The sequence below is a fragment of the Podarcis vaucheri genome (genome assembly GCF_965113315.1).
Source record: "Podarcis vaucheri genome assembly, chromosome: 17".
Taxonomy (NCBI): domain Eukaryota; kingdom Metazoa; phylum Chordata; class Lepidosauria; order Squamata; family Lacertidae; genus Podarcis; species Podarcis vaucheri.
Genome location: NC_138755.1, coordinates 34,031,103 through 34,053,053, shown reverse-complemented (window position 1 = coordinate 34,053,053; position 21,951 = coordinate 34,031,103). Strand labels below are relative to the sequence as shown.

Here is a 21,951-nt window from a genome sequence, read left to right as displayed (position 1 = left end):
TCCAAACACAGTTGCTGAGCTTTTGGGGGGCAATCATCCCCAAAACTGTTGAGCCTTTTTTGGTTGATCAGAAGTGGCGGAAGAGCAGGCTTTCGAAATTGCCATCTAGGAGGCAACAAGGAGGCTGTGTAGCAGGGAAGAGATGAGATCTCAGACATTTACTATTATATTTACTATTAGCCCCACCCTGCAGACATTAGCGGAATTTTCTGGTTTATATGGCAACCCAGTGCTGATAGAAAGGCTTGTTCAGGTTTGTAGAAAAATCTGGCAATGGATGACATTGCTTGGGCATTAGGTATAGCATCATCAACACCCTTATTACTTGTGTAAGTTTGCAACTATTTAAAAAAACTTAATTCTTTAGGTAGGAGGAATAAGGAATAATGGATAAACATATGTCTGTCTGTCATGGAAACTGTAAAGCTGGGATGAAAACAGACTCACATCACAGGAAAACAAGCCACTGTTGCTTCACTTTAACTATGCCTGTCTTTATTTATAAAGAGACTTCAATTTCACTAATTACAAACTTGAATGGAAGGGATATATTGGGATGTAATGCTCTTGCTAAAAATTCACATGGCCAACTAGAATTGTTCCAAGATTCAAATCTCAAAGACCTGGTACAGGGTCTCACTTTGAGAGTGATATGGTAAAGCAAACCCATATCTGACTGGTTTTGCAAATAAAAAATGTGTTACACACACACAACCCATTGAAAAATAAAAAGTGCATAATACAAGTGCATAGAGTAAGATAAGACTCAAACAAGAAGAAAAAGAAAAGAAATAGTACTCATGTAAAAAACAAAACAGAAAAACAACAATAAATTGTTTTGCAAATATAAAATGTGTTGTCTGCTCATGACTTTGGACAAATCACTGCTGGCTGCATTGCACATGTGAAAATGACTGAATCGTAATATGGCACAGGTTTTGGCATGAGATGAATGATCTCAGGTTTCCTCCACCATCGTTTGCTTGAGTTTCAAAGATGCTATTCTGAGTGTGAAAATGGTTATAGGTTTGGAAAATGAATCCCAAGCAGCAAACAGCTTAGCTGTAGTTACGGAACAAGGTGGTCCCTCAACTAGGCTGACCTAAAGTTATTCTAGGGCTTTTTATATATTACCAAAAAGACTTTCAATCTGCCCCAATAGAATACTGGTAGGTGCTGAAATGTATGGAGGGCACCAGATTGGAGAAGCCTGGCCATAAACCAGTAAGTCATTTCAAAGCTCTGTGAAACTAACAGTTGGAAATTTAAAGGCGACAGAAACATTGGCATGACAGAAATGTCAAGATGAAAAATTGGTTTATTTGCATCATTTCCATCATTACAAAAGAGATTTAATCAAATTAATATGTTGATACTATGTTCCTCTACCATTTAAAAATAACTAATGAGAGTTTATTAATCAGAAATTGTTTACTCGGTATAATACAAGAGTCAATTTTTGTTTATTGGATAATTAGGAATATCTACAAAGTAGACAGTGATTAGAACATATTGATTGTGTAGGCACTGGCCAGAATAGTAATTGACATGAATTTTAAGAAATGCTTAAGTAGCGAAGATTACAAGATGTAAGTCCATGGAGCAGGGAACAATTTTTTTCAAACACAAAATATCAGGGCAAATGCTTTCAATCAGGTTTTTTAGCTATTATTGTCTCATTTAACCTTAGAATGTGATTGGTTTTTTTAATTAAGCAAATAAATCAGAAATGAAAATGATTCCAATGGCAATTTAAAAATAAATAGATTACTTCCAATCAAACTGCAAAATAATAATTACAATTTTTAAAAGAAAAAAACCCATATGCTTTCTATTCCAAATCATCCAAACAATCTGTGCTCAGTTTTCAAAGTCTTTCATTTCAATGAGAATCAAAGGTGTGTATATAGATCAGGGTTTCCCACACTTGGGTCTCCAGCTGTCTTTTTGGACTACAATTCCCATCATCCCTGATCGCTGGTCCCACTGGCTAGGGAGAATGGGAATTGTAGTCAAAAAACAGCTGGAGACCAAAAGTGTGGGAAGCCCTGATTTAGATGCATAACTTGCACAAATCAGGATTTCATGTACATATCTCAATGACACTACTTCAGCCTCTCGTAAATTACTGCTGGATCCCAAAGACCAGCCTGGAATGCTTACAGTGTTTCTGAAGGTGCTCAGACTTTGACTCTACTGTATCTGAAGTGGGAGAGTTTTCTATAATTGGTGGTTTGCCACCATGAAGAGGGCCAGGGAGTGTGAGATATGGAGCGTGAGATACCGTATTTTTCGCTCTATAAGACGCAGCCGTCCATAAAACGCGCCCAGTTTTAGAGGGGGAGAACAAGAAAAAAAAGATTCTTTCCCTCTCTGCGCAGCGCCCCTTCAGTGAAGCGGCAGGAGAAGCGGCGCCCAACCCCTCTTGCTCTCCTGGCTTCAGCGAAAGCAGCGCGAAGCCATGGAGCCTGCATTCACTCCATAAGACGCACACACATTTCCCCTTACTTTTTAGGAGGGGAAAAAGTGTGTCTTATAGAGCGAAAAATATGGTACCTTGTTTCCTCATCTGATCCAGAAGAAAGAAACTCCAGTGTTCAATCTATTATTCCCTGCCTGCCAGCATGAGATATTTGGGTTTTTTTTTCTGCCTCCTTCTGACCCAATTCAACAGGTAGAGAAATCTTCAAATCCCATGCTTCCTTGCAGCCAACGACCATCATTTCCAGTGACTGAGAAGTCGGGAAAGCCTCTCTTATATCTAGCAAACCTGTTTTGTTGCTGGTTACCAGAGCTATTTTTCCAGAAAAGAAGGTGCCGGAACTCACCACGAAGACCTCCCTCATTCTCTTAGAATGGCAATGGCGCCCACCTGAGAGGTGCCAGAATTGAGCTCTGGTGAGCTCCGGCTGAAAAATAGCCCTGGTAGTTACCATCATTCCCTTCTCAAAGCTAAAGGTTTTATTTTTTTGCTTTGCTGAGGGTTAGGATCACCCATTATAATTATTCTTATTAGGAAGGTTTATTAAAAATAAGTCCTTTTATTTTGTTGCTGCAAAAGCTATCATCTTGCTATGGGAAACAATACAGAGGTAAACCTCTCCCGCCATACCACCAGTGTATTCTCCTTTGCTTGAGCACAAGGGGAGGAGATGCTCTAAAATTCGGCGGGGGGGGGGCTACAGGAAATTCAGGACCCTCCTTCTCCCTTCCTTGCCCCATGGTTTATCTGGGGAATTGGAGCTGCTGTATCTCTACATACCCTTCAACGTTTCTCCAATAAAAATAGGGACATCCTAAGGAAAAACAGATCAAGTCAGAAATGGGACGGCTTCTGTAAATCCGGGACTGTCCCGGGAAAATAGGGAGACTTGGAGGGTCTGTCTTTACAGAGGGGGAGGCATGCGCTGTTCCTGTTAGCAGGTTAGTGTGCATTCAAAGTGATTTAAAAACAACCACCACCAGCACCCACAATTGGCCATCTTGAAATTCAAGGCGACCTGTTTGGGTTTCTCTCCAGCCCTGAGTGACTTGCTCCAGCTTTGAACTTCATTCACACAGTACCAAAGGATTCTCCGGAGACAGGTGCCCATTGAGATTTAAGAAAAGAACTAGGGTAAGAGCAGCTTGAGAAGGCTTTAGCACGTGAACGACAGCCAGTAACTACTCATTGGCAACGGATGTTCAGAGTCTGCTCTGAGAAGGCGCAAGAAGCCAAGTGAACGCCAGAGGGATGAAGAGCAGGCCAGCAAAAGGAAAGTTGCCCGTTGGGTTGAGAGCCTTGGAGGTCACCGTGGGAGGAGTCGCCTGGTGCTTGGCTTTCCTTTCTAGCGGAGGTGCAGGCGGGGATCTGGAAATGTCCTTGCAGGGCTCTGGTTCAAGTTCAACAATGTCTCGGACAAAGCCAGTCTCATTTCTCACCACCTCCTGGAGGTCAAGAAAGAAAGAAAACTTTAAGGATCTACACCTATTTTTTTTGCTGTAGTTGTGAGGTTGGTACTACTTCTCCCTTGGAGAGATAAGACATACCGTATTTTTCACTCTATAGGACTCACCCGGCCATAGGACGCACCTTGTTTTAGAGGGGGAGAACAAGAAAAAAAAATCTCCCCCTCTCTGCGCAGTGCCCCTTCAGCGAAGTGGCAGGAGAAATGGAAGGGGCTCCATTTACCTTCCCACCGGAGTGGTACCTATTTATCTACTTGCACTTTGATGTGCTTTCAAACTGCTAGGTTGGCAGGAGCAGGGACCGAGCAATGGGAGCTCACCCCGTCGCGGGGATTCAAACTGCCAACCTTCTGACCGGCAAGCCCTAGGCTCTGTGATTCTAAATATTACACGGGGCCTGTGTCTGGAGTTTGCCTTGGAAAAACTTCTCATTTACTTCATCAGGAGCTTTCCCCCCTGTGGAAATTGCAGTTGTGAGGGGACCACTGGTTAAACCACCTCTATTTCCCCCAGCGTAGGGTCCTGATCTAGATCAAACCCTCTTGCATTAGCCATTTGTTTAATCCCGCCTCACCCCACACTTAAAGACACAGCTCCTTCACCAACATAATGTGTCATTTGTTCTTTATGGGTCGGTGTCAGACTCGGGACTTGAATGAACCAACAGCAGGACCTGATCCTAGGAGCAGAAGGATGTAACACTCAGCCTATGCTGCCACCATTAAGCCCTGGCCAAAGGAGGGAACTGCAAGGAAACCAGATAAACTTTGGGTCCCCTTTCTGATTTTTCCAGCTGATGGAATACCAACCAAATACAAAAAAAATTGCCCCCCAAACTTTGCTTACATCAATTGTTTTGATGACCACAATCTGATTGGCCTCCTTGCAAGCCTTCTCTGCTTTCTTGATGGTCTCTTGGTCCCATTCCACCAAGTTTATAGCCATCATTCCTTCCATTGCACTGGAGGGGAGAAATTGAGGAGGAACACAGGAAAAGAAGATTAATGCTTCACAGGGGCTGTGCCATAGGACATTGGCAGCATGGAAAGAGAGGCTGACCTTGGAAGAATGAAGATGTATGGGCCTTCCGAAGGAGGATGAATGTGGTTTGAGCTTTAAACACACATTCTCTACCCGGGAAGGCAACCAATGGGTGGCTCAAACTTCTTCCATCACACTTCAGAACAGGGATGAGTGGCTAACCTTTTTTTTGGCTTGACAATGACCCAAATTACCTCAGGCAACCCTCCAGGGGGCTCATGTTTGTATTGAGTGTGGATAATCTACACAGCCGCCTTCCCAAGGCAGTTACACCCAGGGGCACACAGCCACCCCGAACTCTGTGGAACAGCTGATGAGGGAGATTACCACCCGCTCCCCACACCATCACATGATAGATCTGATGAATGAGGGTGGGCCCAATTCAAAGTGCTGGTTATGACCTATAAAGCCTTAAACGTCTCAGAACCGCAATACCTCAAGGACCGCCTCTTTCCATATGAACCTACCCAAACCCTGAGATCATCTTCTGAGGCCCTCCTTCGTGTGCCTCCCCTTTGAGAGGTCTGGAGGGTGGCAACACGAGAACTGGCCTTCTCTGTGGTGGCTCCCCGCCTGTGGAATGCTCTCCCCAGGGAAGTTCGCCTGGCGCCTTCATTATACACCTTTAGGCACCAGGCAAAAATGTTCTTTTTTTAACCAGGTTGACCTGATTGACATCCCATACCCTTTCAAAATGTGGCTATTTTTTTGGGGGGGGTGTATTATTGGGTTATTGTTCTTATTTTGATTTTATATACTGTGATCTTTTCTGTGAACCGCCCTTAGACCTCCGGGTATAGGGCAATATATAAATTCAATAAATAAAACAAGTAAAAAGGCCTATCAGGGTGGTGGGGGCTGTGCCCTATTTTTTTTTTACTTTTTGGACACCGCTGCCAAAATGGATTGGATTGCACACCCCCACCCCGAAAAATTCACTTAAGGAGGCCTGTTTAGCCCCCACAAAAAACCATGGATTGGCAACTGCTGCCTTAGAACGGTCTGCCTGTCTCCATCCTGCGACACGATGGCGGATCGGATGCTGTCTGCGTCCTGCCGTGGCATTCAGGCATCTTCTCAGAAACACTCACTCTGCTGCCTCTTGGCCCAGCTCATGGGCCACCTGCTGAATGTCTGGGTATCCCATGCAGCTGGAGATGTTGTTTCGAGGATAGTAGAAGAGGAAGGCCAGGCACATTTCGTTCAGAGTACTTGGTCCGCCCTGAGGGGAAACAAAGGCCAAATTCATTTAAGATGCAAGAGTTTTGGAAAAACCAGAAGCTTTTCTATTAGGAATTTTAGGTGCAAAGGAGGGACGTGGGTTGCACTGTGGGTTAAACCACAGAGCCTACGACATGCCAATCAGAAGGTCGGCGGTTCGAATCCCCGCAATGGGGTGAGCTCCTGTTGTTTGGTCCCTGCTCCTGCCAACCTTGCAGTTCGAAAGCACGTCAAAGTGCAAGTAGATAAATAGGTACCGCTCCAGTGGGAAGGTAAACGGCGTTTCTGTGCGCTGCTCTGGTTCGCCAGAAGCGGCTTAGTCATGCTGGCCACATGACCCGGAAGCTGTACGCCAGCTCCCTCGGCCAATAAAGCGAGATGAGCGCCGCAACCCCAGAGTTGGCGACGACTGGACCTAATGGACAGGGGTCCCTTTACCTTTTATAACAAAGGAGCAGGAAAGACTATTTACGCACATGAGGACAGCAGCGCGGATACTTTTGGTCCAGAGACAGAAAGAAGACAAAGTGCCGACCAGAGAAGAATGGCTGATAAAGATGATGGATTTACGCCGAAATGGCAGAATCACACCAGAAGATCAGAAATCAAGAAGACAGTAATTTTACTAAGGAATGGGAAAAAATTATACGTTACCTCGGAGAACATTGTAAACAACTAAAAACTTTGGCAGGACTGTAACAACACTTGTAATGTAACAAGAACTATGGGGAATTAGGGAATTTTAAGAAAATGGAGAATCTTATCAGATGCAGTTGAAAAAGGAGTCCACGTCAATGGAATCCGCGGAGGGACAGAGGGAAGTCCAAGGCTTCAGGGAATTCTTTATGTGTATGATTATGATTTGAAGACAAATGTAGACTGCAAAAACCAATTAAAAAATTGTAAAAAGAGAGAGAGGGGGTTTTGGCCGCAGTGCAACAGCATCTCTTGCTGGCTCCAGGTCTCAGCACAGCCAGAGTCAGGACAGTGCTGTGCAGGAAGAATAGCAGACAGGCACTACAGTCCTGTGCCTTTGCAGAGTAGGATTCCCCCTGGCACGTGGTAAGAGATTTGTGGGACTCCCAACCCGCCATATCATGTTCACAAATCCACATCTCACCCCTTGCTCTGCGGACTCTGCCCCATATCTCATCCCCCAACTCCCCTGATACTGGCCTGTGCTTTCCCCTCCTTCCACCACACCTGAACACCTTTGGTGGCCCTGCAAGCTGTTACTAAAATATTTGGATATTCTGGGGACAGCAAGATTGGATTTAGCAAAAGTAGCCCTCTCCTGAAACCACCTTCCTCCTAATGCTTAGGTCATGGGTAGGCAAACTAAGGCCCGGGGGCCGGATCCGGCCCAATCGCCTTCTAAATCCGGCCCTCGGATGGTCTGGGAATCAGCATGTTTTTACATGAGTAGAATGTGTCCTTTTATTTAAATGCATCTCTGGGTTATTTGTGGGGCATAGGAATCTGTTCATTCTCCCCTCCAAAAAAATATAGTCTGGCCCCCCACAAGGTCTGAGGGACAGTGGACCGGCTCCCTGCTGAAAATGTTTGCTGACCCCTGGCTTAGGTGGTTTTCAGTCAAGGACTTACGAAGGTCAGCCCTGTCCGGTCTTTGGTTTGATAGTGACATTCCACCAGGAACTCATCTCCCTGTAAAACACAAGAGGACGCGGGGTCAAACCTATAGCAGCAAAGGGTCGCTGCTGAAAGTGGCTTCTTACCACCAAAGTGTGGTCCAAAGGGAAACACTGAGATGACGTACTGATTTGAAAATGACCTCCTCCTTCATGCCTCTGGTCTCCTGGAGATTGAAATCGTACTTGTTGTCTTCACAAATGACAGTCAGCTGCTCTCCATTCCTGGGAGTGGGGTGGGGGTGTGGAGACAAAGAAACAGGAGAGACAGGCAAACTTGAGATGCCGCTGAGAGAAAACTGTAACTGGGATGCAACCAGGACCTGATCTAATGCCTTCCTGACAAACATTTCTAATAGCTAATATTACTAAGTGAAATGACATCTGTTGACATGTGTTTCAGTCTTCAGTATGAACAGTGAACTGAGTTTTCTGGCTGCGTTCCTGTCCCCCACACACTGAGCCTCTTGGGCTTGCCAATCAGAAGGTCAGCGGTTCGAATCCCTGCAATGGGGTGAGCTCCCGTTGCTCTATCCCAGCTCCTGCCAACCCAGCAGTTTGAAAGCATGCCAGTGCAAGTAGATAAATAGGTACCACTGCGGTGGGAAGGTAAACGCCGTTTCTGTGCGCTCTGGTTTCTGTCATGGTGCCCTGTTGCGCCAGAAATTGTTTAGTCATGCTGGCTACATGACCCAGAAAGCTGTCTGTGGACAAATGCCTTTGACTGGACTTAACTGTCCAGGGGTCCTTTACCTTTACACACCATGAGTACACAGGCCTTCACTTGTTGCAGAATAATGGGGGTGCTTTCATTTGAAAACTGGGAGTGATCCATGCTAAACCTCTTTTCCCCGCAATGTCTAGGCCTCTAGGGCAATAGTGCCTCACACTGAATGTAAACAAACTGTGAAAAGGCTATGGACGGATACTGGAGATGCTATATGTACCTTTCCTTGCTTATTTGTTTGTTTGGCATCACAAACAATTTTTTAAAATTAAAAACAAATTAATGGAAGTAAAAAAACCACACACCAAAAAACTAGTGTGGCCCGCATAAACACTGGCTTTTCTTACCGGTATTGGACTCCTCTCACTCCCAACCCAGCCAAGTGGGTATGCAGCAGGTAACCAAAGACATGCATATCAGGCACTGGAACTCCATTCATCTGCAATCCAAAAATGGGAGGAAAAGGCCCATGAATGGCATCTGGCCCAGGGCGGAGGAAGAGGGGGTCTGGGGGGTATGGGCCACCTTTGGTGCCACCACTGAAGGGGGTGACAAAATGCCGGGCGGCACTCACCGCGGCGCCTGCAGCGCACCAGAGCCACGCATCTCTCCTGGGAGAGACGGGTGGCTTGGGCGCGCGCAGGCTCCCCACTGCCCAAACGGTCTGCCCTCTACCTCCCCCCCAGCTGTAGGGCGGCTGTGTGGGAGGAGGCAGGCAGACCCCGGAGGCCCTGCAATGCGCCCTGTCCCTATGGGCAGCTCGCCCCGCCCATGGGCGCACCGCCCCAGGCGCCGGAACGGCTTCCTCCGCCGCTGATCTGGCCACTATGCTTTGAACGCTTTCCCCGGCAAACATCTCAGGAAATCATCAGACATCTATGGAACGTTCTGGCAGCCAAATTTCAGCACCAGAACAGCCATGCTGGCAATTTTCTGCTTATTAGCTACAGCAGTGGTTTTCAACCAGTGTGTCGTGGCACCATGGGATGCCATGAATGCCCCTCTTTCCTTCCCTCCCTCCTCTGATGCCCTCTGGTGTCTCTGCCTCCCAAAAGCTTGTTTGTTGCAGCAGCCTTGACTATGGGCGAACGGTGCCTCTGGGAGGCATCTCTCTTTGAGGTGGGGCAGTTCATAGACCAGGGGCGGCAGCAGTGGCTTCCTGGAGGACATCCAAAGAGAGGGGAGAGGAAGCTGAGGGAACGCTCCACAAGGGAGAGCGTTTGAAAAAGGGTGAGAGGCTGCCCGCTCTGCGGCCAAGGGGTGACATAACTGGACTCCTGAGCCCCACAGGAGTGCTGCAGAAAGAAACTGGTTGGTTAAGGGAGCCGCGGACTCAAAAAAGTTGAAAACCTCTGAGCTACAAGGTCAACCCAAGACATCTGGTTGCCTGAGGTGAGGAACAAGATGGCGTCCATCCCTGTCACCCTGCTAGATACTGGCAGTTGAATCATATTTCAATACTGACAATGGATGAGGTTCTGTACTGCACCAGAGAACCAAAGGGTAGCTAAGGGAGTGGAGGTCAGGCCGTGTGACGCATGCAGCAGCTCTTTCCAAGAAACTCCTGGGTACAGCCAGGCGGTTCAGGGGGAAGAACCGCATGGTTGCCACTGTTCCCCACCCTCAACACCCCTGCTCTGAGGCAGTGGCGTAGCGTGGGTTGTCAGCACTCGGGGCAAGGCAAGTAATTTGCGCCCCCTAACCTGTGGATTTGCGCCCCCTAGCCCGTGGATTTGCGCCCCCTAACCCTAACCCCCAGATGTTGCGCCCGGTGCGGCCGGCCCCCCCTGCACCCCCCACGCTACGCCACTGCTCTGAGGTGGTCACTTCACCGTGCCTAATGGAAGCCAGCTGCTCTTGGGCCAATGCACAGCCTGCTATTTGCCATGTCCAAACTGCCACCAGGGTTTCACCTTGCCACATAAACATTGAGATTTCATCTCTCTCTCTCTCAAAATAAAAGCAGGCCCTGCTTTAAACAGTCAGCCATGCAGGAATTTAGCAGATAAAATTTCCATCCAAGGAAAGCGTCACCCGTTTAAGTCTTATGAGTTAGGCAGGCTACATAAAAGATGCAGGAGCAAGGCTTGGAGAACAACACTGGCAACCCCACACAAAAAGCTCAATAATTTGGCCTAGCGTCAATTTCTCTCCACAGTGAGGAACAAGCACTTCTCGCCTGCAGTTGCCACTGCAAGACATTTTTACAGCTGGAGGCTGAGCCCTGTCTCCATCCCTACTGCTAGGGCAGCCCCGTTCCCTGCGGTTCCCCTGCTCAGCCTGTTAGCCCCCATGGCTGCTTTCTGCTGGGGAAATGTGCATGTGTTTCCCATGGAACAGGGAGTCTGACCTTAACCCTGAGCTGCTCTTTGTAGAGCTTTTATATAGAATGCAAAAAGAGCATGAATATGAAGTATCAACGCTCAGTGCTAGCATTCGTTACTGAACTGGGGCGGGGGAAGGGCTGTGGAATACTCCGCAACTTACATCATCAAACTGACTGGTATTGCAGACACCGTAGGACATGAAGGACTCGGCTCCAGGGGGTAGGAAATGGATTGGAAATGTGAAGAACCCTGTCTGCAGAACCCCCATGTCATAAGGACGCAGCTCCGTAGTATAATAGAGTCGTATCCCTGAGTTGTCAATCAAGCCTTAGGAAAGAAAACACGCAGGTGAGCAACTGGTTCTGTATAAGTTTCCACGCAACTGAAAATAGGGTTTGTTCACACTTCACCTTGTTCCATGCCTAGAAAATCATGAGTCCAAACTGTTTTCTGCTTTCTAGGCATGGGTCTGAGCGGTTTTGCCGTTGCCCTGCTGAAATCCTGCTCTGTGGAGAACTCAATTGCTGTTTGCTCTGATTTAGCGCTAAACCACTGGTTTTCCCAGAGGTGGGGCAAACAGAAGAGTGGATAAGTCCGTGGTGAGAGGCTACTTTACCATGTGAGTGAAAATTTTGGGGGCTTCTGATAATCAAGATAGTATACATCTACTTGTACATTCAAAAGGGACACGGGTGGCGCTGTGGGTTAAACCACAGAGCTTAGGACTTGCCGATCAGAAGGTCAGCGGTTCGAATCCCCGTGACGGAGTGAGCTCCCGTTGCTCGGTCCCTGCTCCTGCCAACCTAGCAGTTCGAAAGCACATCAAAGTGCAAGTAGATAAATAGGTACTGCTCCAGCGGGAAGGTAAACGGTGTTTCCGTGCGCTGCTCTGGTTCGCCAGAAGCGGCTTAATCATGCTGGCCACATGACCCGGAAGCTGTACACCGGCTCCCTCGGCCAATAAAGCGAGATGAGCGCTGCAGCCCCAGAGTCATCCGTGACTGGACCTAATGGTCAGGGGTCCCTTTACCTTTACCTTACTTGTACATTCAACAAGGACAACAAACAGACAAGCAGGACATCAGCTTAATGTCCTACTTGCAAACTTCCAGAGGCATCTGACTGGTAAACATTGCTGGCGTAGATGGACTCTCAAGTCTTACCAGTGTGACACATGGGGCCTACCTCACCACTATCCTGCTAAATTCCTCATAGTGATAAATATTTACTAAAGGACATGAAGAAATATGAATATTTATAGAAGCGCCAACTCCAGAAGCATTTCCCAAGTACAGTTGTATCTTGGAAGTCGAACGGAATCCGTTCAACTTCCAAAACGTTCAAAAACCAAATTGCAGCTTCTGATTGGCTGCAAGAAGCTCCTACAGCCATTCAGAAGCCGCAGAAGCCCTCTTGGACGCTCAGGGTCCAAAAGAACGTTCTCAAACCGGAACAATCACTTCGGGGTTTGCGGCATTTGGGAGCCAAAACGTCCGAGTTCCAGGGCGTTTGGGATCCAAGGTACGACTGTATCAGTGCTTCTGCTGACCATAATCTCCCATTGTCCAGGTCTCCTGGTGCTCAACAGCAGCTGCCCTAACATTTCTCCACAGATACTTCTAATCCAGTAGGACACACAATCACACACACACACACACAAAATGGCCTCCAAATGCAGAAGCTGGCCCTCCTGTGTCCATCACTCTTTATATGTCTAGGGCTGCCATACTCTGGCTCTCCTTTCCTCTGCAAAGGAAACATCAGCAGGAATTAAGGAACCCTGAGACATGTAGTTCTTGAGAGAGGCACATATCTGTCAAACTACAACTCCTGGAGCTTTCAGTACAAGTTCTCCCGCCCCTGAGATCCTCAGATAATTTTCATAAACATCCTCAAGCATCACCTACAATTTAGCCTCAATCTCCCCCCTCCTGGAAATAGGCCGGAAGCCTATGCTGTAGTCCCTTAGTCCCCCCCCCCCAGTAAAGCATGCCCAATTTCTCTCCCCATGCTCTGGCCCTGTTCCCTGCCCCTCATCAACACATCACCTCCTCTTACGCAATCAATATGTGTGCTTTACTCACCTGGAATTCCATTAAAATTGCTGTAGTGGACTTCTAACCGGATCCACTGGGGATCAATTGGCGTACCTAAGGAGATTCCAGTTTCATCTGGGAACATGTAGCTCTAGTTGGTTGGAGGGGGAGAAGAAAAACAGCTATTAAAAAATGATCAGTTGACTGTTGCGTCCCCTGTTCCCTTGGCTTCTGAGCTTGATGTTGCACAGAAGTCAGTATTACAAATTCAGTGAGGCAGCAGTCCTAAACCCATTTACCGTATTTTTCGCCCCATAGGACGCACTTTTTCCCCTCCAAAAATGAAGGGGAAATGTGTGTGCGTCCTATGGGGCGAATGCAGGCTTTCGCTGAAGCCTGGAGAGTGAGGGGGGTCCGTGCGCACCGACCCCTCTTGCTCTCCAGGCTTCAGGAAGCTATCCGCAAGTCTTGCAAGCCCGGCGGGATGTCCCGCGGGCTCGCAAGGCTTGCGGGCAGCAGCCTGCACCCAAAAGCTCGGGGGACAGTGGGGAGGCGCAGCGCCGCCACCCCGCTATTCCCCAACCTGATCTGGAGGCTGGCGGGGGGAGAAGCAAGCCTGCTTCTCCCCCCGCCAGCCCCACAAGCTCGGGGGACAGTGGGGCAAGCTGTCCCTGAAGGCAGAAGAGGGAGACGGAGCGCTCCGTCTCCCTCTTCTAGCTTGGGGATGGCTGCGCAAACCTGGGGGGGGGGGAATAAAAATTTTTCCCTTGATTTCCCCCCAAAAAAACTAGGTGCGTCCTATGGGCCGGTGCGTCCTATAGGGCGAAAAATACGGTGCCTGTGAGTAAGTCCATACCCTCCAACATTTCTCCAAAGAAAATAGGGGTGTCCTATTTACTACTACTAATATTACTACTACTACTACTACTACTAATACCTCATCCATCTGACTGGGTTGCCCCAGCCACTCTGGATGGCTTCCAATATATATAAAAACATAATAAAACATTAAACATCAATTAAACCTTACGGGGGAAAACCTTCCCTATACAGGACTGCCTTCATATGTCTTCTAAAGGTTACTTATCTCCTTGGCTTGGGGGGGGGGTCACATAACTCCATACCCTCCAACGTTTCTCTGATGAAGATAGGTCCCTAAGGAAAAGTGGGACATTCTGGAATCAAATCAGAAACCGGGAAGGCTTCTATAAATCCAGGACTGTCCCTGGAAAATAGGGACACTTGGAGGGTCTGTAAGTCTCATTTAATTCAATGGGACTTACTGTTGGGGAGACACATAAGGCCGTAAAACCTCTGGCAGGGATCAATAGCGATCACATCTTCTAGACCACATATTTAAAACAGTCGTATGGCACCAGTGAATGGTAGCTTGTTAAGGGAGCTGAAAGTTTTTAGGAAGGCCCTTTATTCAGAAAGCTACAAACCCCAGCCCATTATCTAGATTGGACCAGACACCTTTGCTGAGCTTCCCATTCATTTCAGTGGCACATGCTCAGGAAAATTTAGCCCCGGGGAATTGAACCCAGAAACAATGAAACCCTGGAACCGATTTAAAAAAAACACCACAGCACCAAAACTCTCTCAGAGATCAGTTTTGAACTTCACTTCACTGCAGTAGTTTGACCACAGGTGAAAAAGCAGTTCTCATGGCCTGGGAAGTTCCCACATACTCACCCCTCCTCCTACAGCCCAGCCCACGACTATCTGGGAGCACAGGGCAAAATCAGGATCAGCTCCATAGCAGTCGCTGACCCCAGTCGGCAGCACACTGGCATTGCCGCACGCATAAACCAGGATGTGGTGCACCATGGTTTCGTTTCGAGGTGTGATCATGGCCTCAAACTGTAGACAGAGGAAAGAAAGAAGGAAAAACAGTGACTACTTCATTAACCGGGATGGCTTCTGTAAATCCAGGGTAAAAGGTAAAGGTGACTATGGGGTTGCGGCGCTCATCTCGCTTTCAGGCCAAAGGAGCCAGCATTTGCCCACAGACAGCTTTCCGGGTCATGTGGGCAGCATGACTAAACCCCTTCTGGCGCAACGGAACACTGTGACGGAAACCAGAGCACACAGAAAAACCATTTACCTTCCTGCTGCAGTGGTACCTGTTTATCTACTTGTACTGGTGTGCTTTCAAACTGCTAGGTTGGCAGGAGCTGGGGCAGAGCAACGGGAGCTCACTCCATAGCGGGGATTCAAACCGCCAACCTTCTGATCGGCAAGCCCAAGAGGCTCAGTGGTTTAGACCACAGTGCCACCTTTTACCTTTTTAATCCAGGACTGTCCCTGGAAAACAGGGGCACTTGTGGGCAGGGGGTGGGAGTCTGTGATCCCAGTGCTGAAGAAGAAGAAATGTTAATAAAATATGAATTACGTATGTGCATTGGAGTTATCAAACAACAGCAAAAGTTTATCGAGTGGTCCCTGGGGGAATTTTCAAGCGAATTTAAATTCCTCCCCCTTCATTGGATGGAGTGCATTGTTTGTCAGTGCTGATGTGACACCCCCTCCACCATCACCCAAACCCATCATTTTCTCCTCCTAAAAAATGGCTTACAGTGAGGTCTTTGGCTGAAACCTTTCTATGCTTCTTTCCCACAGTTACCTTGTAGATGTGATGTTTTTCCTTGACTATTGGCAACGGTATGAAAGTGCAGGCGTAGGTGGTGTCATCCTCTGGGATAGGGAACTGCAAAACAAAGTCAAAACAACGCTGAGCGTTGTAGGGTTGCCAGCTCCTGGAATTTTCTGTGACAATAAAAAAGCGGAAGCTGGCCCTAACATGAGGTAAAGGTAAAGGTAAAGGTAAAGGGACCCCTGACCATCAGGTCCAGTCGTGACCGACTCTGGGGTTGCGGTGCTCATCTCACTTTATTGGCCGAGGGAGCCAGTGTACAGCTTCCGGGTCATGTGGCCAGCACGACTAAGCTGCTTCTGGTGAACCAGAGCAGCTCACGGAAACGCCGTTTACCTTCCCACCAGAGCGGGACCTATTTATCTACTTGCACTTTGATGTGCTTTCGAACTGCTAGGTTGGCAGGAGCAGAGACCGAGCAACGGGAGCTCACCCCGTCGCGGGGATTTGAACCGCCGACCTTCTGATCGGCAAGTCCTAGGCTCTGTGGTTTAACCCACAGCGCCACCCGCGTCCCTTAACATGAGTTGGGCAGCAGATTGGAGGTTGCGACTGAAGGGATGGCAGGTTGTGGACCGCTTGGTGTCAACCTTTTAAAAGAAAAGCGAGAACCACCATACTGGACAGGAGGGTAGCAATATTGTTCAACACAGAGAGACGAGTTCTTGCATATCCATAAACCTCAGGTACATGAGTACACCAGTTTTTAAATTAAAAAGGAAGCTCAAGTTTGATGCTGACATCCTACTATGGTATCCTGCCATTAAGAGTTTGATCATGAGAATATTTGATTTCCTTTGAGCAAATGACTATAGTGGTACCTCGGGTTAAGAACTTGATTTGTTCTGGAGGTCCATTCTTAACCTGAAACTGTTCTTAACCTGAAGCACCACTTTAGCTAGTGGGGCCTCCCGCTGCCGCCGCGCCACCGTGCGATTTCTGTTCTCATCCTGAAGTAAAGTTCTTAACCCGAGGTACTATTTCTGGGTTAGCAGAGTCTGTAACCTGAAGCATCTGTAACCTGAAGCATGTGTAACCTGAGGTACCACTGTATTCTTGAATCCACTGTGCTAGCAGGATGCAACAATGCTCATCTTCTGGGTCAGTGGTAGATCAGTCTCCCCACCCACCAGAATACATTGGGTTGTATTCAATCGTTGTAATACTCAGATGAGATAGGGCTGCCATACGTCTGGGAAATGTCTGGGGAAATCTGCTGGGTGGATATTGTTCTCCTTTTCTCTCTCTTTCTATCTCTCTATTCTGGTGTTCTGTTTTCTGAATTCTTAGTGTTAAGGTTTAGCAGCACATCCTCTGAAACTGTTCCACTATAAAATCAGGAGGTTTTCTAACTCACACATTTAGATTAAAAATGTTACCTTGCCAGAAATGCTTTGGGGAAATTGCTGCTACAGAAAAAACTTACTCATCAGTTTGAATTTTTTAAAAAAGTTTTGCAAATAGGTTTAATGTTGTTGGACAACATTTAGTGCTAAGAAGGCTCTAGGGGGAGATGAGTGCCTAACTCTCTTAAAGTCGAGCAACTGAATTTCCCTTGATTTAAGCAAAAAGGAACAGCGCGAGAAAAGAAAGAAAAAATGTTGCAGAGGGTGATTTGAACAGTGAAGGAAGGAGCTTTGTTGGGTACAATCAGCCACTCTTCTGAAATGGTTAAAATGAGTTTAATAGCGTGGAAGAAACCAATGTCAATATATTTATTTGCAATACAATATTATTATTTGTCTAAGTGATTTGCAAATTTGTATTTTTACTTCAAGCTGCAGTAATACGTACGCTGAAAAGCAAACAGTGAAAAATATACGCCCGTGTCAATAACACGATCACTAGTTTGAATAAATGAATGAAATCTGTCTTAATGGGAAACACTGAGACTTTTTGATGCTGAATGGAAATATCCAACAAGATCCACGCACTTTGCTGTAAGGCAGCTAGGGAGGTACTACTCACATCGTTGAGCTTCAGGTCATACACCTTGTAGACACTGGGTGAGTGCAACTCATCTTCAGTTGACAGCAGCATCAAGAAAAGAGATTTGTGGATTATTCTCCCTTTGAAGAAGTCAATTGTGTCGTCCGTACCATAGCCAGTAATCAGTCGTAGTGTGTCACCCTGTGCAGGGAAAAGTTAAAAGAAAAATCTTCCCTCCATTATCATATTGTTGTAGGTAAGCTGGCAACTAAAAGAATAGATGTGGAACCTTACAAAAGGCCAATCCGAGTGGACTCTCCCCACCCTGACCACGGCAAAAAGACTGATACTGATGAATTGTAAAAATTAAAAATGCAGCTCCCTTCTACAATCGGATTGAAGACTTATCCAAACTCACAACATATGAACAACTTGCATATAAACACAAACTTGACATGGACAAATTCAATGGCATTTGGAATCCATTCTTACAAATGCTGTAATAGGTTAAGATCTGGGGAAGTACAATAACAACTTTGTAAAATATACAATTTTGGGGTTTTCCTCCCTCCCCCCATTATTTTCCCTTTTCCTTGGGTGCTGTTTCTCTCTTTTTCTCTCTTTTATTTACATTTCACCATGTGTAGTGCACATATAATTATGTACTTTTTGCATTTTCAATAAAGATGTTAAAAAAAGAAGAGAAAGAAAGTAAAATCCGCTCATTTGCTATATTTCTGGTGGGATTTGCCTAAGCAGCACCACCAGTGCAAGCTCTGCAAAAAGACTTCTGCTTGCACAACAGGGCTTGCTTCTTCTTTCCTCCCTCTCCACCCCCCAGAACAGCCTGTGGGGCAGAGAGGGGAAGATGTGGTGTCATTCCATTCCCCCGCCCCCCGAGACCCACCCAACCTAGGAACCTCATGTTACAAACCTTTTCCTCTAAGTACCGTTACATTAATATTTTATTTGTGTGGTTTTTTAAAGTGCCACTGATTTTATTGGGAGTGCAAAGCACCCACTTCAGCCTCTTGCATTTTAGCAAACGAGACTTTTAAAAGTGCTAGGACACGATCCGCTCTAAAGCCCACTGGACTTCGATGTGAACTGTAGCTGGATATGGCTGCTTTGGTTACCGTGATGTCCAGGTCATGCTCATCGCAGGTATGGAAATATCGCCTGAATGCCATGGTTGTGGTTGTCTCATCCTGGGTCAAGGACAGCAGCTCATAGTCTTGGCTTTCGTCCTCCAAGACAGTTTCTTCATCTACACCATGCCAGTCCTGAGTGAAACAGGGAGAACAAACTTTTGGAAACACAGGAAGTCAAAAGAGCATTCGAATTCCTCATCAGCAACACATTTTTGGGGCAATAGCCTTTGACCACTAATTTGCATGTCCATGCTAATTCCAAATCCACCTCATTTTTTTCTTCTGGGGCACAATTTATTGCCATCTCTAGCTGAGAGGCATACTGTATCTTCTTTAAAACTATTTCTAAACTACAGAATACTTTAAGAAATTCTGAGCAGTGTACAAAAGATGCAGGAAAACAACGATAAAAACAGAGCTAAAAACAGGAATCCAGGAAAGCTTGTCTGAAGCCAGTAATTAATGCTTTGTGTATGGCAGAGTAAGGGGCATTCTAAAGGGCAGGAGCAATAGTGAAAAATGGCCGTTTTCAGATCACTACTTTATGACAATGCCTAGGGCCAGGAGTAAAATATGGAGGCTATGGAAGTAAGAAAAATGTCTACCAAACTCATCTGAAACACTGTACAGACAACCTTCCCTGTTCCGAGAGCTAGTCAATCTGTATATCCATGCTCTGGAACATCTATGTATGTATACCATTTTACTGCAATACAAACAAGCCACTACAGATAGGACATATGTATTACCCAAATGCAAGGCTGTTGAATGGACATTCAAAGCCAGTTTCCAAGTGCAGGTGCTGACCTTTAAAGCCCTAAACGGCCTCAGCCCTGAAGGAGCGTCTCCACCCCAATCATTCAGCCCGGACACTGAGGTCCAGCTCTGAGGGCCTTCTAGCAGTTCCCTCACTGCGAGAAGTGAAACTACAGGGGACAAGGCAGAGGGTCTTCTCGGCAGTCATACCCGCCCTGTGGAATGTCCTTTCAGCCGATGTCAAAGAGTTAAAACACCTATATGATTTTTTGTAGACATCTGAAGGCAGCCCTGTTTTGAGAAGCTTATAATGTTTGTTGTTGTTGCTGCTGCTGCTGCTGTTTTTCCTGTATTTTTGTTGGAAGCTGCCCAGAGTGGTTGGGGCAACCCAGACAGATGGGCAGGGCTTAATTATCCCCATCTCCATCCTCATCATAGCATGCTCAGACAGCACAGGTTGCACACTCCATTTTCTAGTGGTACACCATCCCTTTATTTTCAGCTGGGCAGCAAAGTGTGGCCCCACCGCAAGCTGAACTGATGTTCAATGGGTCTGTTATGTTAGGGAGCCTACACCACAGAGACTACAATACCTCTGGAAGCACAGGTTCTCTTGGCCCCATGAAATCATCACCTCTAGATCCATTTGTAACTTCCATCACAATCAAAGCAGCCTCCCTCTCCCTGCCCCGGTTATGTGCAGATACAAACTCCTCGCAAAGAGGAAGCAACAGCTCATATTATTTTTCATCTTACTGAGAAATAGACACTGCCATCAGGAAGGACCCCGCCAATCACAAAGTCTGCCCCGGTCATCTCTCCGCGAACAGTGAAGCCAAAAGCCACCCATCCCGTTGTCTTGGCTTCCAGCTCAAAAGTCATCAAGCTGCTACTGTCTTCATGGTCCCACCGCAGGTAGATCTGGTGTGTGGGGTCGAGGAACGCCGAGAAACGCAATGGAGGAACCGGGGAATGGCTGGAGCAGAGGCACAAGGTGGACAGGAGGAACAGCAGGCTTTTCATACATGGATGGCTCATCCTCTTGGGAGCAGAGAGCACCCTTTCTTCTCTCGCTCTCTCAGTGAGATCTCCCTCAAGCTAGCTAGCACCTTATACTGTGGAGACCCGGTTTATATGAAAAGCTGGGACTTGCTGGGACCAGTGCCAGAGAGGAAGGGCAATGGTTTTTATTCTCCATATCAGATTCAGAAGGTGGGATAAGTGCATCATTTTACATAATGCTATGGCACCCTTCCCAATGGATATTTGTTGCTGCTGCTATTACCCCTTCCCCCTTTTTGCAGGTGGTGGTGGAGGGGTTCCTTGCACAGGCATTGTGCAAAACGTATCAAGCACCTTCTGTAAGTATTTGATTGTGTAAAGCTCTAGTGACTGCAGAGGTAGCTGAGCTATCCCTGGATCATGACCACATACCTGTTTTCTTTGTTTTGTAGGTTTTCTACTGGAAACATAGAAACTGTTCTATTCATGGCATATCTTCACTCTATGAAGTTTATGTCAGTACAGTTACTCAAGACAACAACATATTAATATATGTATTATACATATTAATATATGTATTATACATATTAATATATGTATTATACATATTAATTATAATATGAACTGGAGAAAAATTCTTTTGCCATTCTCTTGCCTTTGGCTGAAGGAAGAGGGGCAGGAAGCACCACCAAAGGATGCAAAGCTTCCAGGATTTGAATAGTAAGGTAAAGGTAAAGGGACCCCTGACCATTAGGTCCAGTCGTGACCGACTCTGGGGTTGCGGCACTCATCTCGCTTTATTGGCCGAGGGAGCCGGTGTACAGCTTCCGGGTCATGTGGCCAGCATGACTAAGCCGCTTCTGGTGAAGCAGAGCAGCACACGGAAACGCCGTTTACCTTCCCACCAGTGTGGTACCTATTTATCTACTTGCACTTTGATGTGCTTTCGAACTGCTAGGTTGGCAGGAGCAGGGACCGAGCAACGGGAGCTCACTATGTCGCGGGGATTCGAACTGCCGACCTTCTGATTGGCAAGCCCTAGGCTCTGTGGTTTAACCCACAGCGCCACCCGCGTCCAATAGTAGTTGGATAGTAGTTGATAGGAAAATTGGCCCTTGATAGCCAATTGCTTTGGTGCAGTGAATGGCCTGTGCTTCTCTTTGTTCATTGGATCTCATTACATAATGCAATCAAAGCTCCCCCCTCAGCCCTGCCCCCCCCCAGTCTCTAGCATGCAGAATGTGTGCTTGTTCACTGCCTAATTCTTAACTGAGCCATCATAGGCTGATCATACTAATCTGCTGGAAAAGGAGAAAACTGAGAAGAGGACACTTAATCTTTGTCTTAGGAAAGGATTTCAATTGGCTCACATCATTCATCTCGGATTTTATGAGAGACCCGCAAGGACTTCGCTAGTCCATGGATTTGGCATTCTGTCCTGTTTTGTGAAGTTGAAAGCTTCACCAACACATTTGATGTTAGCTTCATTTGCTCATTATTTCAGAGAG

General features: G+C 46.8%; 1 protein-coding gene across 1 annotated transcript; it reads right to left on the bottom strand.

Annotated features, from left to right (window-relative positions):
• Positions 1-1,439: 1,439 nt before the first annotated feature.
• Positions 1,440-20,533, bottom strand: LOC309521843 (putative DBH-like monooxygenase protein 2). Its single transcript, XM_082204890.1, has 13 exons — positions 20,198-20,533; positions 18,671-18,817; positions 17,574-17,735; positions 15,576-15,659; positions 14,645-14,812; positions 12,998-13,100; positions 11,074-11,240; positions 8,934-9,025; positions 7,988-8,084; positions 7,816-7,875; positions 6,081-6,211; positions 4,795-4,909; positions 1,440-3,927 (listed from the first exon to the last, which is right to left on the bottom strand). The coding sequence occupies exons 1-13, from the start codon at positions 20,477-20,479 to the stop codon at positions 3,685-3,687; spliced, it is 1,851 nt and encodes a 616-aa protein (XP_082061016.1). The 5' UTR covers positions 20,480-20,533; the 3' UTR covers positions 1,440-3,684.
• Between the last annotated feature and the right edge of the window lie 1,418 nt (positions 20,534-21,951).